The 18,488-nt window shown below is 38.0% G+C and overlaps 1 protein-coding gene across 1 annotated transcript in view; it reads right to left on the reverse strand.

The window, feature by feature from the left end:
- The window catches only part of DDX10 (DEAD-box helicase 10), a 186,690-nt gene that overhangs the window by 123,586 nt on the left and 44,616 nt on the right, over positions 1-18,488 (reverse strand). Inside the window, exon 13 of the mRNA XM_074816113.1 lies at positions 10,460-10,928. Coding sequence (XP_074672214.1) covers positions 10,460-10,928 — 469 coding nt within the window. The remainder of the gene's footprint in view (positions 1-10,459; positions 10,929-18,488) is intronic.

Raw genomic sequence — 18,488 nt, forward strand, 5'->3', positions numbered from 1 at the left:
ATGGGGGGGGGGGGGGGGGGGGGGGGGGAATAAAATAAATAAATAAAAAGGAAAAAAAAACAAAACACACACACACACACTAGTTGAGTAGTCAATAGTAAAAACTGTGATAGTGAGCAACACTAACACCTATTCAAAAATCAGCAGAAAAGAGGTGTTTTAAGTTTTCATGAAACATGTTGCTGAGAGAGAGAGAAATTCGCTGACAGTATCCTGCAGGCTCCCCAAGGATCAGGTTGGAAAGCTGCCTTATGCATTTGTCATTCCCGTGCAAAACTATCACCTTTCAGCTCTGGTCTCTCACCTTATCCTCCTTTCTCCCTTCAATCCCCTCTTGACATCAGTCCCAAAAGTCCCATCTGCCACAGCTACTTACAAAGCTTTCTTTTACAACGTGACTCCTTCCAACACTGTTTCTAAACTGGTCTAAGAACTGTACATACTGGAAATTCCCATTCAAAATTTCTGTCCTAAAGCTGGAAATAAGAGGAATATTTCTTTTCAGTCCACTAATCAAAATACACTTTGCATCAACACTCACTGACCTACCACAGTCTCATTGATAGCACCTCTTGATTTCTGGTACTGGTTTTTTTTCTTGTTACCATGTCATTCTGACATGTAACATACATATAAATATATTCCAGATGGTATACTCATTTTTAAAAAGCTTCAGCTTTTTGTAACCACCATAAAAATGAATAGATAAGAACTTACTTATACTTTTCAAACATTGTTGGGGAAGCGATTGGCACAAAAACTAGAGAAAGTAACAAATTACTATAACCCACAGCTGTTAAATAAAAACAAAAAGAACACCTAGAATTTCATCTGAGACCCTAACATTGCTCCACAAATGGCAATGAAAACACCATGAAAACAAAGACTCAAAATTTTAACTTCATTCTGCAAATATACTTTCCCTATCCAATTCAAGTGAGTCTCAAATTTCAACCTGAAGAGAAAATCTCAAGAAACAGGACATTAAAAAACACAGTGAAGACCTGACTTGCAAATACAGCACTCATTCATAAGTCAGGATGTGTAAACTTTCACAGAATTCCTTAGAAGTTTTCCTCTTCCCATGCTCAATCTTGCATCAACTAGACATCGCAGGAAATAACAGCAACAGTTCACAGAGATTTGTTCTTTACTTGAGATGATGAAATTCTAGGTCAGCACGCAATTCCCAAAATACATGAGCAAGCTGAGGAATTACTGATTTCTGCAAGACCAAATCAGTGACTCCTCATGGCTGGAATATAACAGAATCCAGCAGAACATGTGCCTATTGCACTATAAGTCCGCAAACAGCTATGGCTGAAGTACATTTTGGCTTTCAGTGCATCTTAATGTAAACAAGCCTCAGATAGAAAGGCTTAACACAGCTGTTAACATGCATTTTAGTATTATCAGCTTGTTCTTCTATTGCCCTTCATTTTAAAAAAAAAAAAAAAATTTGGAAGTGACACTGGGATTTGTGACCTCACCAGAAGGACCCCCTGCCCTGTATTAATTAGCTATAAATGCAAGAACATCACCTAGAAGTACAGACCAACAAAACTCAGACTAGTACTGTACATACAGGAGAAGAGTGAGGACTGCAAAAATAGTATTTCCCAAAAATTGTGAGGTATATGCATTATTTCTCCACTAAGGCAGCAAGAAACCTATGGAGACAGAAATACATACTGTCATTTTATGCTCTGCAAGACGCAGTCCTTCAGTTGTGAACCTGGTGGAAAACTGCCACCGCAGAGCTGGTGTCTTGAGGATCCTAGCAATCTGACTCAGAGATAAGAAAGTGTCAACATAAATAAAACATCACTAATATTAATTTTGTTCGATGCAGAGATTATGGAAACAAGGAAGGCCCTTTCAGCAATTCCAGTTTAAAATGAACAGTGGCAGTACTAGCTATCATTTCAAATAGATACTGGTCTGTATTCCCTCCCAGCATGCTCATAGTAAGATCAGCACGGCACAAGTACCTCAGACACACTCCTCTTCCACACTGCTAGCAGATAAAACTAATTTTAAAATCACAATAATAGCGAGGTTGGCTTTTCTTTTCCAGCTGCCTACCCGCAGAGTCCTCAGCAAGAAGCACAGTCAATATTACCACAGAAAAATACCATGAAACACAGTTCTAAATAATACTTTGTGGTCTTTATCATGTAGGGGACAAATCTGAGAGAAATTACACTGCCATTTAGCTCCTCAACAAGTTAACTTTGTCATTTCGTTTTCCCACGTGTTTCCCCCACTGGAGGACACTTTTTCCCATCTGTATGCTTTTCAGAGGGATTTACTAATGCACCTCCTTTTTTCTTCAGGCATATTTGCCAGTCATCTCACTTCTCAAGCACAACCCTAATACTTCACAGGGGTCTATACTGGGCAATAAGGAGCAAAGCAGACTATCTTGATCTGGTGAGAAGATTTCCTGCAGGAGGAACACACACACACGCAGTTCAGGCAAAGGAGAGGAACAACCCTGCGTTGAAGTAAGCGGAGAGCTACCACAGAAACAGCATGGTATAGGTAATGGAAGACCTCTAAGACTTCTCCACCAGGCTGGCCTAAAGACATTTTATACTTCATTTATTTTTGACTGAAATAAAGCTAGTGGTTGTGGCCTTAATTGTTTTAATTTCCTTTTGCTCATTCAAAGCAAAGCTCCTTCCAGAGATTTTTATCCCCAGACGCAGTAGCTGTTCCTTTATGCAAGCAGAGAGCCCAGCCAGCAGAAGGTAAGAGACTCCCTCCCAGCTCCTCCTGGCAACACTACAACTCTTCACAGGTGGGACAGATCAAAGTCTCATGGGAACAAGGAGCATCAGCTCCATGTGTCCAAACAGATTTTCTGTGATCACTGGCCTAGCTCCTGGCCAGTCAGCAGGTCATTATTTGGAAACAGTGTACTACATTTATTTTTCCTTTTTAAAAATAGTCATTAAATTACAATCTGCATGTTGGTGATACTGTAATGAATTACCCAGGGACTCATTTTGGCTAAGAGCTGATGAACCACCACACCAAAAGCACTTTTTTTTTTTTCCATAATTATTAAATGATCCCAACTACAAATTACACAGCTCAGATACAAATTCAGAAATCTGCCCCACAATATTGTTTTAAATGTGCATGAGTAGCCTGTTAAACAGTGCTTACGGTAGCAGATGGCTGTATCAGAGAAGACATTCACATATACAATAAAGAATAATTCTCATATTTTTAACTACACACTGTGCTGACAGTAGTCAGGAGACTCCGGATATGTATTTGTTAGTTGGTCTGCTTTATAACTATTTCAGGAAGCAACATTTCCTTTAAAAAGTATAATTTCTAGTAGCATCTCATAATTTTAGCACTCAACTTCTAGAAAATCACTTATCCAAAAACTATGTCATGGTTATAAATACTTCCAACACCATCACTCAACAAGCATTCAGGCACTAATGATTCTAAAGGAAACTGTGGCATTTCAGAATTTACGAATCCTATGAATTCAGAGAACATTTATTACAACTAGGCAGTTTTAATGCAGAGTATTTGGCTCACTCACCCTCATCTATGAAACTGCTGCAATACATTAAACAAGGCTATAAATCAGTGATTAAGCACAACTAAAACTGAGGGTATTACTACAGGCTTGAGTAACCTACTAGAAGTATTTAACAAATGATATTTTAGTGAATCATTTTCAATCATACAGTACTCTAATATTTCTTGAGATACAAGACCACGCACCTCTCTGTCATTTCAGGTCTATTCAGTCACAAGACAAAGCACGTCTCATTGCAACTTGAATTCACACCAGATGCTGAAACCTGAGCATGCAAGTAATGGTCTAGCCTGCTCACATCACCCTGCACTGCACGAACCCTCAATGCCCCCAGAACGATCTTCACTAAATAACAGGTTCAAAACTTATATTGTTACACACAAGTTTCAAAGTACTTCAGTGAAGTTAGCCACAGAGACACTTGGCAAAATAGCTTCTTCTCAGTAGGACAGCAAATGATGTGATACTTCAGCAGCTTCAGCAGAGTGAAGATACCTTGTGAGGCTGCTTCAGATGGCATATGGAATTAAGGACTTTTGTAACCACAGCTTCAGTAACTAAAATAAAAAGGTGGCACTGCTTAGTTCAGGAGTGTGCTACAGTGGCTACTAGCTTAGGAACATCCCTTGTTCTAGAAGACAAGCACCACATTGCAGCCAGCTGGAAAAGCCACTGACTTGTGAACAACTGCCATCAGACCTGGGGAAGCCTTTCCTGGCTCAAAGGAGAGGGTATTTTTCAAAAAGCTGTAATGAAAATGTTCAAAGCAAGTCCCCTACATATCTGGAATCTTTCTATGCCGGATTCTTATTTAAAAAAGAAACAAGAGCCCACAAGATGGACTGTGAGCATCAAAAATACCACAGCTCACGATGGTTCAAAAGAACCCTGAAATGTAAAATTTTCTACAGAAGCAAAGCCCAGAACATCAGAATTATGTACTTCATAGTTCATGATACAGAAAGCAAAGATCTGTGATAGGGGCAGATATTCAAATAAAATTCCTAAATTATACTTTCTATCCAGATTTTAAACATGACTAAAAATATTTAGGATGACAATTTTATGCTGCACACATACTTTAAGAGATATATAGCAGCCATTAATTTGAAATATATACCTTACCAGTAACTCAGACTTCTATTCCTAGTATTTTCCTAAATTTTCTAATCCTTGAATTATCCTAAACATCACAGGGATTGGCACAAATATGCTGACTTAAATATTCAAGAAACCTAAATATTTACAGTGAATTTTTCATAAACTACTTAAGTTCTTAGTAAGCTGCTAAAAAATTAATTGAAATAGAATCATTAGAGAGAAATTTGAAGATGGATGTAGAGCAGACAGAAGGGTGCTAAAAGCAGCTGATGAAGGGTGCTAAAGCACCTGGAAGAGCAAAGAAAGATTAAAACAGTAAGTGATCTACGGATCTGGAGTTTAACGTGGATTATGAGTTTTTACAAAGGACTGTCTGAAAAGCCTCTGTTATACAGTTTAATCTAGCAAGCAGTCATGAATTTTCTACTTAAAAATATTAAAGCCAGGGGAATTAACATCCCATGCAAAAATGAAGACCAAAAGTTGTCAAAGAACACAAAGGAATGTTTTTGCTCAGTCCTTTGTGTAGCACTCCTGCATGACAAGAATTTTTTTAATTACGTAGAACATATAACTGGACATCATAGACATTCTTAAACAAATTTTGGTTGCATTTGAGTTACTGAAACTGCATGGAAAGAAAATGTGATTTCTTGAAAATTTTCCATCCACTTTTTGGAATGCATTCTGTGTTGGCTGCTGTGCATAAAGAGGCTTGAGGTACCATCAGCAGGTTTCATTTCCATTCTTGGCTGATAAAAGATATTTTTTCTTAAAACTGGATTCTTGAAGCACTTTGGCTAATATCCAGATGTAGGCCTGCTTCACTTATATGCAAATATTTTGTATTTCATATAAATCATTACTTGCTGTAATTTTACATAAGCACACTGTTACCAGGCTGAGAACCTAAGGCACTTGCATTCTGTAGGAAAGAGAATTTATGGTATATAATGCATCACACTATTGACTTTTATTTAACTTAAAAATAAATAACTTCTGTATTTTCTCTGCCAGAATGCTAGCTTTGCAACATGCCTCCAAGGAATAATGCTCTTTTTATAGCTAGAGGGCTGCCCAGAGCAGCTTCCTTGTCTCGGACACAACATACTGCTACAGCAGGAGCAAAGAAGGCTATCCCTCAGGGAAACAATGCTGCTACCAGAGTCAGACAGCTTGCTCCCTTTCCTCTTCCCTCCTTTGGATATTTTCTATCTTGCCATCCCCTGAAAAGTATCAAGGAGATAGAGTCACCAGTTTAATTAATATGAAAGCATAAGAATGCTAGCAAGAGCTGGGAAGATGAATGAGAAGATGCCTCACACAGAAAAAGCAGTATATAAACACAAAGTTGGGGAAGATCTCTCATAACATGGAACAGAAGGAGAGAATCCCATTCAGAAGGAAAAGCCAATGTAACAGAAGCAATCAAGATGAATCACATCTCTGAAAATTAATTTTGATTTCTGCGGAAACAGGCTTTCTTCTCAACATCACAGAATAAATTTCGAGAGGACTATGTCCCCACTTTGGTGCATATTAAATGATGTTTCCTTGATCCATTTTCTGTGCAAAGTCCACATTACAACTAGCTATCACTCTGCTTCTTGATATAGACTCACCCACCATCTCTAGTTAGGAAGATATACCCTTGTCTGTGCTTTCCTGCTTTTATAAACATGTACATACCCAGGTCATAATACATCAGTTTACAGTGTTTATGTGTCTGAGAGGTACAAGAAAATTTCATTGTATGTAATATTGAATTACCAGGCAAGCCAGCTAGCTGAGACAGAATCATGACATATAAAATAATTTCCCTCCACAGCCACAGTATTCAAACAGCAGGTTCTTCCAGAGTCCAGACTAACTGCAAGAAATCTGCAAGTACTATTTAAGGCAGCCCTCTATATGCTTATGCTTACTTACTACAGTGTTCCAAGTGGCCAGTAAATACCCCACTTGAAAAGTTTTAGGGGTCCCTAAAACAAGAGATGGGGGAGTAGGAAGTCACAGCAATCTCAAGAACTCAGATGTTTAATATTCTCTACCCTAAACCAGAAGATTCAATAGCAGAAGACATGTCAGACATATCGCGTATTGTCAGACAAGATCACTAAAATTAAAGTACAAACAAAACCAAGAAAAAACTACCATAGGCTTAATCTTAGTTCTCAAAAGAAATAATGCTTGAAGTTTAAGTAGTATAGCCTTTGCATTTCCAAAAGCAACAACCAATTTCATAAAATTAGCATTAAAAACAAAGTTTGTAACCAGGGAATACTTAAATTCTGTGCAACATCAATATTGCTAATATTGTTAAATGCACTTTAAACTAGTAATTTCCATAATGTTAACACAACAGCTAAATACTGCATATCTGCTAATGGCTCTGTGCATATAGCTGACCTTCTTTTTATGCATTAGAACACTGTACTTCTAAGTCCCATGAGTTGTATCACCAGCTAAAAATCCTGATGTATTTAAGTAAAACTCATAAATAAGGCAGCTACTGAGTAGCTCTTAAAAAATAAGCTCAGAAGCTCATAACAAAATTGATGTAGCTGCCAAGGTCTTTCATCTTATCCAAGGTTTCTTCTTTTATACACCAAGGCAAAGAACAGATTTTTCTTTCTATCTGTTGTCATAAAACAATGGAGACAGAGTACACACTCAGCCAAGGGCCACACTAAGAAAGGGAAAGAGGAAATAATGGAATCGAGCTGCAAGTCGTGCTATTAGAAGAACTAACTTTAGATGTGTCTCACTTCACAACGTGACCTACCTTTCACTGTTAGGTTGGGTACCACGGACATTCAACAAAACCAAAATGTTCTCAGTCAGTCACACAAATACCCTTCTGCTCCCATCATCAGCTTAAATAGCCAGTTACTTTCCCTTGTTACAAAGATGGATGAGCCCCCTCCCAGCCTGCGATCAAAGTTCAGGGCACTACACCCCATGGGGTACTCAGAGCCAGCCTAACACCTCCTCTGTTCCTTCTTCCACTGGAGGGGCTGGGGAGGACACAAGGATGAGGAAGCAATGGTGCCTCTAACAGTAGCTATTCAAAAATTTAAACTGAGTGTAATGTTTCAATTTACAAAAACATCCTGAAGCTCAACAATCACAGCAGGACTGTTTTGTTGTCAACATGAAGCATAATGTAAGAACAGTGAAATTGCAAAATCAATCACACATGTGAAAAGCATAAATGCAAACTGAATTCAACCTTTGTGGGCATACCCATCATCTCCCAATTAGATGATCACATACTAATGTTTCCACAGGACTCCTATCTTATTTAGCACATAGATTAGATTTTTAAAAAAACTCCTAATTGATCTAGCCGAGTATACACTCTATGTTCGTACTCCTAGACTCTCTGCAGCATTCAAAACTATTAATTAATGCACCACCTCATCCTAGAAATACAGCAACGATCCAGTATACTGTAGTCAAACTGGTTCCCGAGTCCTCCCTAGGAGGACACACCAACACACAAAACCAGGAAAACTGCACTCATGCTGCTCAGTGCTTCTCACACCCCAGAGGAAGCAGTTCTAATTCTTTAGATATGAACTGATATACCTTAATGCAGTAATAATCACTTCAAAACTTTTACCCAGAAAATAAACAAATGGGAAAAAAATATAAAAGTGTTGCAAGTTACCAATTTGGTTTTAACATCCGCAAGATGTGGTGCTGAGGTATACAAACGAAATAAGAGATGCACAATGCCTGAATCTTTCTATGTAATTTCTCCTATGTGTGTTTGTATACCAAAACATTAAAAGACAATATATGGTTAGTGATAGAAACCTTTATTCTCTTATTCCTACTAAAAATAGAATCCTTATATTTAAAGCATTCCATAATTTATCAACAATTTTCACAGTAACAAGGTAATAAACACCTCACTACCATATAGACCAAGACTAGTTCCCACAGCTAGGCATAGCATTCTCTGCACTTCTACTGTCTAAAAATTATATATTGCACTACCATAGGCATTTCTGCAGGAGATCACTTAAATTATATTTAACTCCTTAATGATACAGATCTTGAAACTTCTGGTTTTTGTTCACAGCTGATTAGAATAATAACTAAGTATTTCTTTATTATGCCCCCATGAACAAGAGGTTTCAGGTGATACAAGGTCTTCCACACTTGCACACCAAGTACAAACCACTAACCCCTGCTGCAGTTTATCAACACTGAATCACAGAAAATAATAAATATTTAATGCTGGAAAACTGTTAAAAGGTCACCCAGAGAGCTTCCAAATTACTTTCTAAATCACTGGTACTTCGGATAAAATTTCTTTTGTCCATTCTTTTATGTCAAAGTTTCTCTTTTTACCATTTCCTGAACAAAATTTCCCAATTCACTTTCCAACATACAAAAGCAACATGAAATCGGCCATGTATTTCAGCATGGATAGTGGGAGCAATATGAAAACTGTGATAACATCATTCTTTAACTAAGGCAGAAATCTTTTACTCCACTTTGTCTTTCAAATAGCAATTTCTTTTCTATGTGAAATTTATTAATAAATATAAGCTACTGCAAGACAGTCACTGTGGTGGGGCAGGACAGCTCAGTCCTAGAATAACAGAACAGAATGGTAATTCTATGAGCATCCTCTTCCCATAGTTCTTGGGCAAGATGGTAATCTGCAACAGTCTCCTCTTAGCAGGGAAGAGAGTGCAGGCAGTGCTCAGGTTACTGTGCACCTGCTCATCTTCAACAAAGTTAACTGATAAAACTAGTTTATACACTTTACTAAAGCAAAGATGCTGCTTATAAATGCAGCTAGTGGGCTGATTAGCATAAGTTCATGACAAGTGCCCTGTGCTGTTAAATAACAGCACATAAATATTTAAAATACCAGTTGGAAAAATAACAGGAGGCTCACCTTGCATGCACGTAAGTTCAGAAAAACACCTTGCTAAACCAGATAGCTATTTCACTTAGATCTCTTTACTACTGAGATACAGTTGCTAGATAGCAAAGGAGACACAAAAAATTCACAGTATGTATGTACCAAATCTGCTTTATAGAAATAATTAAAAAAAAAAAACCCAAAACACCACACCCTTACTATAACACTGTATTTAAAGATTAAATGAAAGCAACATTTCTCAGAACACCAAGTGCAGAAAAATCCTGAATTATAAAGGTACTTGCCAAGGAAATGCAACATCTACATGAATACTTGTAAGTATTCATGAGACTTTATAACCATGCATTACAAGAAGTGCACGCACCCTCTCTCTCTGATACTGGCTCAATTCCTAATACCAAAGGTCCTGCTGAAAGTAAAAATCATGGTTTGAAGGTTACGTTACTGTAAAATCACTTGTTATGATTTGTATCAGGAAGTGGCTCATCATGTATTACAATTTGGTTCCCAGTGCCATAAACTGCAGTACAGCATCAAAATTATGACTGAAAGTGGCAGCTATTTAGATAAGTACAAGCAAATTAGTAAGTGATAAGAATTAAAACTGTCAAAATTTCCTAGGTATTCAAATCATGTTACTCAAATTTAAGCAACTACAAGGATATTCGTTATGCACATAAAATTACTTTACGCTAATAAAAGTTTAAAGTCACACCACTTATCTTTTGGAAGCAATCTGACCTCTGATACATGCAGACAACACATCTAATTTTAAGTGAATATTCTGCCAAGAGCAGAATTTTCTGTTTTCTCCCCCTCCTTAAGAGTACTGTCCAATATAAAAATGATTAAGATTCACAAGCCTTACTGTAAAGTGCACTTACCAGTGCTGGATTATCTTTAGCTTCCACACCGAAAACATTCTGTCGTTTCACTGTCAGCAAATCAAGATCTTTAGCATCATCATCATCGTCATCGTCATCTTCAAAGAACTGCATGGAGTCTGGGTTTGGTACCATGCTCGGTATAGGAACTTCTTTTTCCTCCTCCTCCTCAGATACCTCTTTTGATTCATCCTCAGACTCACTACTCTCCTCAGCACCTTCACTGGAAGCAGAACATTCCTCAGTTTCTTTCTTTCTCTCCTTTTCCTTTGTTTTGTTAACAGACACCTTTCCACTGGAATGAATTTCACGTTTCTCCACTCCTTCCTCATTTATCAAGGAGAGGGTATTTTTATTTTGCTCTGTCTCCTGCAAGTGATCTGTCCCATCAGCAGCCTCATTCGCACATAGCTGTTTTCGAACTTTTTGAAGAAATCTCACACGAGGTGCCATTGCAAGACCAAGTGATCTAAAGCATGGAATTAAACAAATAAATTAAACTGAAAGGCAGATAGACAAAATTTTTCTAAATTAGAAGCCCTCATCAATGGCTCAAGTGGCTTGATTTTAATTATGGTAATTCATATTGATACATTTTGACCAACATATTTACAAAACAGTATCTGGCCTACAACAGGACAACCTAGCTTGAAAAATGCAAGTGAACATTGGGAGAGGAAGGAAGGTGAAATAACTGAGGACTCTCAAGAACAGTTACAAATCCTCCTAGGAAAGAAAACAAAGTACCTGAAAAGCTGTAGACAAGAGCAAATTATTTATGATTCACAGTAAAATATGGTGGAAGAAACACCAATGTAATTTGGTATTGAAAATACACACATATCATGTCAAGGACTGAGAGAGCACTGATCTCTGTCAGTGTCCTTCACTGCTAGAAGTGCACCTGGAACATCATCCCCACCATCTCACGGTGACAGAGAGATTAGAAGAACAAACGCAGTATGGATACATGACCAGTTGCAGAAAAAGCTAAGGGAGAGGCATTTCTCCCTCAAAGGAAATCTCACCTGCCTGCATCCCTCTACAAGGCTTTACCTTTATGGCATATGTAACTAGCAGTGCCAACAATATTATTACTTTACCCAGTTATCCATGACAATTCAAAGTTATACTAATACTCTATACACGAAGGGACAAACATTAGCCAAGAAGCAAAAATACAGTATAGCAACAATACTGGAGAGCATTGCATGGGAATAGGTACTCTGTCTCCAACAGATCATTTGACTTCAGTTAAACTTCGTAATTTCCCACTATTATTACACCTGATCCTGTCAAATCCAAATTCAAAAAAGCAATATTTAAGTCTCTTTTAGGGCTCACGAGCCTTCTTATTAGGTGAATTAAAGGGGGCGGGGGGGGGGGAGACGGGGAGGGGGGGACGGGACACACGACACATGGCACTGGTACCATGCAAGGAACACAAAGACCACAGCTACATATAAAAACACACAATACAGGGATGCTAATGGTTTTAATACTCAGGGCTTGTATGTACACTTAAAAGGAGTAAAGTATTTCACCAACTAAAACGGCTACATATATACACATGCATACACACATATAAAAGACCAGTCTCTTTTGATTCAGATTATGCACAGTTATACACCATCTGTCTTCCCAATGCTGCTCGTTTCAAGTACACAGCATTATGTCTCCTATTCACCACACAGCTCTGAATAAAGAAACCTGAGTTATGTCACAGGAGAAAAATCAAATTTATACTCCATGGTGGAAATGTCATTATAAACAGTCCATGAAGCATCCAAACGGTACTGCAGAGCAGTAAGAGTGGGCTGTAAGCCCTGCAGAGCCTTGAAGTATTAATGGTAGCCAATGGGACAGAGTAGTCAACAGGAGAGGCACCCTACTTAAGTAACAAACAAAAAAACAAACCCAAACACAACCACACCTGTGGTTAAACATCCAAAAAAGCAGCCCACACTGTTAGGATGAGGAACAAGTTTTTCAATAACGTCAGTCTTAAACAAAATTTACTTTACATTAAAATTAAGTATTTCTGATAACCCAGTATTGTTGTTCTACAAGGAATTAACAGCAATGATAAAGTAAATAGTTTTATGAAAAAAAAGATCAAAGGAAGTTTTTATCCAGTGTATTTTGCACATTTACTGACACTGCACCGATGAGAGGGTAACACAACACATTTGGGAACTGAAACCAGAGCAACCCGCAATCTTGTTTCAGTGTTTGACAGCTACGAGTAATTACCTTTACAATGAAACTAAGTGTTAAAGTCTGTCCTGTTGACTAACTGAAACAAAAATAACCAAACAAAGCAGATGTTACACTTCACTGCAGCAGCTGAAAGAGATTCAAACCTGGAATTGGTCTGTAACACCAGGCACAGTAAAACACGTATAAAGAAGACTGCTGCAACATCAATGAATGTGCAACCTCTTCAGCAAGGGGATCGAAGCAGCAAAAAAAAAAAAAAAAAAAAAGCTGTTGCAAGAGAAACACTTTTTTGCTTTTCCAGATTTCACAATATTATTCTACATAAAGTATTGCTGTCAGCTATTGACAAAGTACTTCAAGTAGTAGTACTGTATGAGAACTATGCAATCTGCTCACTTCTGTTTCTCATGCAGACAGACACAATGTACACAGGGTTGCAAACTCCGATTTTATCACAGCTTTTCTTCTGTGCCTCCAGACCTGGGATCAAAGATCAGGATCACAGCTGCAGAGGAAAGTTTGACAAGGTGAAGAAACTACTCTCTCCACAGGAAAAGTTAAAAAACAGTCAAAGACAGCAGCCCATGATGTGGAGGAGACTTCACCATAGCTTTTCTCATTCAAATATGAAAATGCACCCACCAGATTGCTGTTCTGCACTGATGTCTTACTTTAATAATTGCATCAAATTAGTTATCAGTTAGTGTTGGCCAGTTTTTCTACACTGCTTAGCAACCCTACCAAAAAAAGGTCAGTGCTACCAGAATTCAGATGACATCTGAACCAAAAAGATACAGCCCTTTGACTTGGGGGATAAGGAAGGTGTTAAGGTCATATTTGGTAAGAAAGTAATAGTAGATAAGCTTAAACAAAGCTGTGTACAAACAATCCCCGAACACTTTTAATTACTTAACTTCCCAAAGAAATGTCAGTATTTTGGCTCGTTACTGCCTCTTTTCTATAGTGTATTCCAAATGGAGAACAATTTGGGACAAACACATTATACTACTGCTAAAAGTTTCCTCATATTGTAAGATTCAACAATTTCTTTAGAATTTATTTCTTAATCATTTGCCAAATCCAGAGCGCAGTTATACTAAAAAAAACATGATTATATGAACTAGCTTTTCTTTCCATCAATTAGAAAGGGCAATATTAGTTTTGATTAATTCATTAGATGCCACTCAGACCACAGCCCTGCTCTGATTGGAGTTACAGCTATTCTTTGATTTTAGTGCAAGCATTTCATGTGCTCTTCTGGAAGAAGAAATGTGCAAGGTTTTACACTAACAGGTAAGGTTAGTGACATTTCATAAATTCTAACACTGAACACTATAAACATGCTAACATCACAATGTAGTCCTCAGACAATGGTAGCCTTTAAATGGCAAGACAAATTCAGCTGACAAACCAAAAAACAATCCTCTTTCATATTTTGGTGTGAAATGCAATGATTTCTTGGGAGCAAGCTCTTATAGAAAGACATTTAAAATCAGCTTTGAAAGGCAATACTGAAACCAATGGATTATTTTGCTACTATAAATGAAAGTACAGCTGACAGTTCTATTCATCAACAGAAACTGAGGTGGCCAGACATCATCATTCCCTAACATTGATCAGGGGATGCGTAGACATAACTGAACAAAACACCTACAATGCTCAGGTACCTCCTTCAAGTCAAAGTAAGTTGACAAAGATTTTCAGGAAATAAGTTAAGAGTAAAACTCCAAAAGAGAACACTATATGGTTTTACGAAGAATACCACTTTCGTTTGCCACTGAGTAACAAAAAACAAACGTTACTAAACATCTTTTATATTAATTCAAATGAATGGTGATTCAGACTTAAAATACTGCCTTTTCTGAGGTTTGTTAACTATGCTTATACAAAGATCTTCGGTATGTTTACATTAACCTGGTAATTTCACTATGCCTCTATTTGGACTGGGTGAAAAACTGGGAATCTCTCAACTCTTTAAAAATAAGATCGAATCTTAGATACTCAGAGCAAAATCTGCCCTTGCACAAAACAAATTGAACAGGAAATTTAAGACTAGTACAATCTTTTAATTTTTAAGTGTCATAAGTTCCTAATCTGTACCTATAAGATTTCCAGTCCTTTTTGAAATATGAGCCAGTTGTAAAGAATCTGATGCCACTTCCACAGAACTGCTGCACAATTTTACACAACATAGTGCTTCATTCTAATATTAAGTTACTACATTTACTAAATAAGACACACTCCATTAGTGAACTTCTTCAGAATGATTTGAACACATAAAAACATAGCACAGTGATTTCTTTTACTGTAGAACAGGTTCAGATGAAGATTTAAATAGCCTGAAAAAGGTTAAATACTCCCAGAAGCTATTTCAAGAGAAGAAATGTGTATTACTTGCCTTGCAATATGCACTACATCTACATTTAACATTTAAAATGTTTTCAGAAGACAGGATGAGCAACCGTTTGAAAGCAGGAGAAATCAAATCAACTGAGGTGATACAAATCTGAATTAACAGGCTTTCCAGATGGTCTGATTAGTAACCAAAATGAACAGAGAAATTACTTTCGCTGTGTTATTTATTTTACTAGTCAGCTTTATCCCCATACATTAAGGAGCTCAAATGCATGGTACTCTACTAATACTAAGGAGGGCCAAGCTAATCAAGAGCTTACGGGTCAGGATTAAAGAGAAGGCCAACAAAGAGCATGTCATCATTGGAATCCAATCACTTAGAAGACTGAGATGTAGCCTTGTTTACAGAAGTAAAAGCAGCCTCCACATTGCAGTTGCAGGCCCTGATGCTCTTGATACCTGAGCCACCCTGCCACCCACACAGCAATGCACAAGCAACTGAGATTTCTAGAGTGCATTAGAGACCAATTCTCCCATTTAGCTGGATTAGCCAGCTCCGAGAGGCATTCTACAGGAACTGCTCCTCATGCATATGCAAGTGCATTTACTTCTAAGCTGAGTGAAGGTCAATAGCAGGCTTGGCTGCAAAATGAGAAAAGGTAGTTCAAGAACCTACAAGAAACGAGGATAGTGCTAAGAGAATAATAACCCTGGACTTTGAGAGAGGAGACTGCAGCTTGTTCAGATATCTGTATGGCAGGATCTGAAAGCTCAGAAGTTCACAGAAGTAGTTACAGAAAGCTCATAAAGGGATGGCTGGATCTCCAGGTGGTTGAGGGGGATTTGTATGAGAAATGCCCAAACTCTACAGATCATTGGAAGGAATATGGAGATCCATATGAGTAATACCATATGAGGCTGAGATTAACTAGGTAACACCATGAGAAATACCAAGTCTGGATACAGGTGTACAAAGACTGCAAACAACAGGGAAAAAGTAATTGGGGTGGGCTTTTTAGTTGGAAGGAGACTCGGGCATAGAAAGGGAAGTACAAGGGCAGCGAGAAGGAGAGCCGTGAACCAGCAAAGGGATAATGAGATGTGCAAAGCCTGTGATGGGCACTGCCTGAGGTACACAACAGGCAGCCCTGCACTTGCTCATGGCAGCTGGAGCAAGATAACAAACAAAACCCTCTCTCCTGACCATGCAGTAAGCGTCAGGCCAACATCCACAGCCAGAGGGACTGGGGTGACAGTGCAGTGGGTGCTTCCCTGGTCAGTGAGAGACAGATCATGTATCCTGTTATCATCCATTTCAGACCTGACAGCACCTGCAGCTACCTGGTGATTTTTAACACTGATCTGTACTTGCAAAATTAGCTGGTACAAAGTTGTGTGTATCAGACATTTCCCAAATAACACGGCTTCAATTTATTTATTCTCTATGTACCAATACAGGGATAAACAGAGAAAAATATGCTGCATTCCTCCTAGAAGACACGACAAACTTCACAGAGGAAATTACCTTCCTTGGCAGCCCCTTAGAGCTGTGACTAACCTGTCCATCCAGCACACTCACCTGTTAAGATCTGCCCCTGGAGACTCATATATATATATATATACACATGTTGGCATTCAACAAAATAAAGTGCCTGAGAAGTAAAGTATTTCAAATCCCTGCCTCCTCTTTACCTTGTCTCCTTATCCAGGAGACCAGACAAACTGATTATTCCTTTCCACCCTGTTGTTTGTTTATGTTTTCTTATGTTTTCAAAGCTGTCCTTTGCAATGAAAAGATAAATTTCTCTTTTATGCAAGCATCGAGTTTCTCCTTTGCCAAACTTAAAGGCTGCCTGTGTTCACACAAGGCCTGTGCAAGTCTTCCTCCAGCAAATTATTCTTGATAGCAATTTGTAATGAGAGGGTACTGGAGAGAATACTAATGTACCATAGCTTAAAGGTGATCAATCTCTAGAATACATATGTGTATGTCTACAGACATGCACACACACACTTTTTTTCTATATATTGTTTTCTAGATATATAACAATTTTATATCGTATCTAAAGAATTTTATATAATATATAAATATATAAGGACTACTGCTTTTCTGCACACTCAATCAACAGAGTTTAAGAGAATCTCAGTGCACAGACATGCCAGACAAGAGAGCAATGAAGAAAGTGGGCAACAGCCTGACAGACATACGCAAACCTGAGAGGGGCACTGAGCAGCCTATTTTGTCTGCAGGATTTTCAGTGGAGTAACATCTATAAAGCTAGCAGTAAATCTCCACAGAAAGGCTGAAATACTTTCAGAGAATACCCACAGAACGTAAAGGGAAGAAAGGATTCTCATTCCAGGTTTTGCCAGGAGTTTGTGTGCAGAACGTAAACCAAGGTTGCTTCTGAATGCAGAATACAAACATACCAGACTTTGAGGGCCTTTCAGATAAATTAAGCTGACTGATCCACTGTTATCAGTGGATGTGCACTGAATTGAAAGCCAGGGAACTGTGGGGTGCATTTAGGGAGACTAGCAGTCTGGAGAGTGAGGAAGAAGAGTGCCAACAGATTGTTGATTTAAAGCAGGATCTCCAAATTATCTCCTAGATTTATTATCTTCTGACTTTTTGATTACACTTCTATATATTTCAGTCTTGACTAAACCTCTCCTACTCTCTCCAAACAACTGTCTGCTTTCGTCTATTTTATTGCAGGAATGACTTATTTGTAACTTTACAAAACTGGGATTAGAACTGACTTTGATGAAGGACTAAAGCCTGGCATAGAGGTCTGAGAAGAACAGAAATGTAGACTATTCTGTCTACATCAGTATCAGATACTAGATGGCACATCATGCTGAAATCCAGAAAGAGGCAGTGGGATTCTGAAAATTCAGCATTATCACCATCTGTCAGTTGGTTTCTTAACACACTGGTTAAATTTGTGTGGTCATCCCTCTTAGTCCTAATCTTCTGTCACTATCCCTTACATTCAGTATAGCAAAACCTACAATAAGGTTTTAAAGATGCTGAGAAATCACACAGGTGAAGGGGCAGGCAATGAATATAGTGAAATTTTTCAAGTTTCTGCTAGTTCTCCTTTTTAAAAATTTCTCAGTCCATAAAATAAGAAAGCATCTTTTATAATAGGCTTAGGTACCTTAAAAAACATAGCCATGTTAATTACAGCACATCACAGGAAGACCAGGTGTTCTACAGTCTAGTAATCTGTCACATCTTAGTTCATTATGCCATGTGCTGACAAGTTTGAAGACTTAAGTCTTCTCTATATGAAATTCCAGAGACACAAAATTAATTTACCGTTCGTCTTTCAGCACCTTCCTGCTCCCTTCTGACTACCCTATGTCCCATGAGATTATTCAAAAACTTCATGTCTTAAAACAATCTCAGATGGTTGTCATCTGTAAAGTCAACCTGTCAAAATTAATT

This window comes from Strix aluco, chromosome 2, assembly GCF_031877795.1.
Source record: "Strix aluco isolate bStrAlu1 chromosome 2, bStrAlu1.hap1, whole genome shotgun sequence".
NCBI lineage: Eukaryota > Metazoa > Chordata > Aves > Strigiformes > Strigidae > Strix > Strix aluco.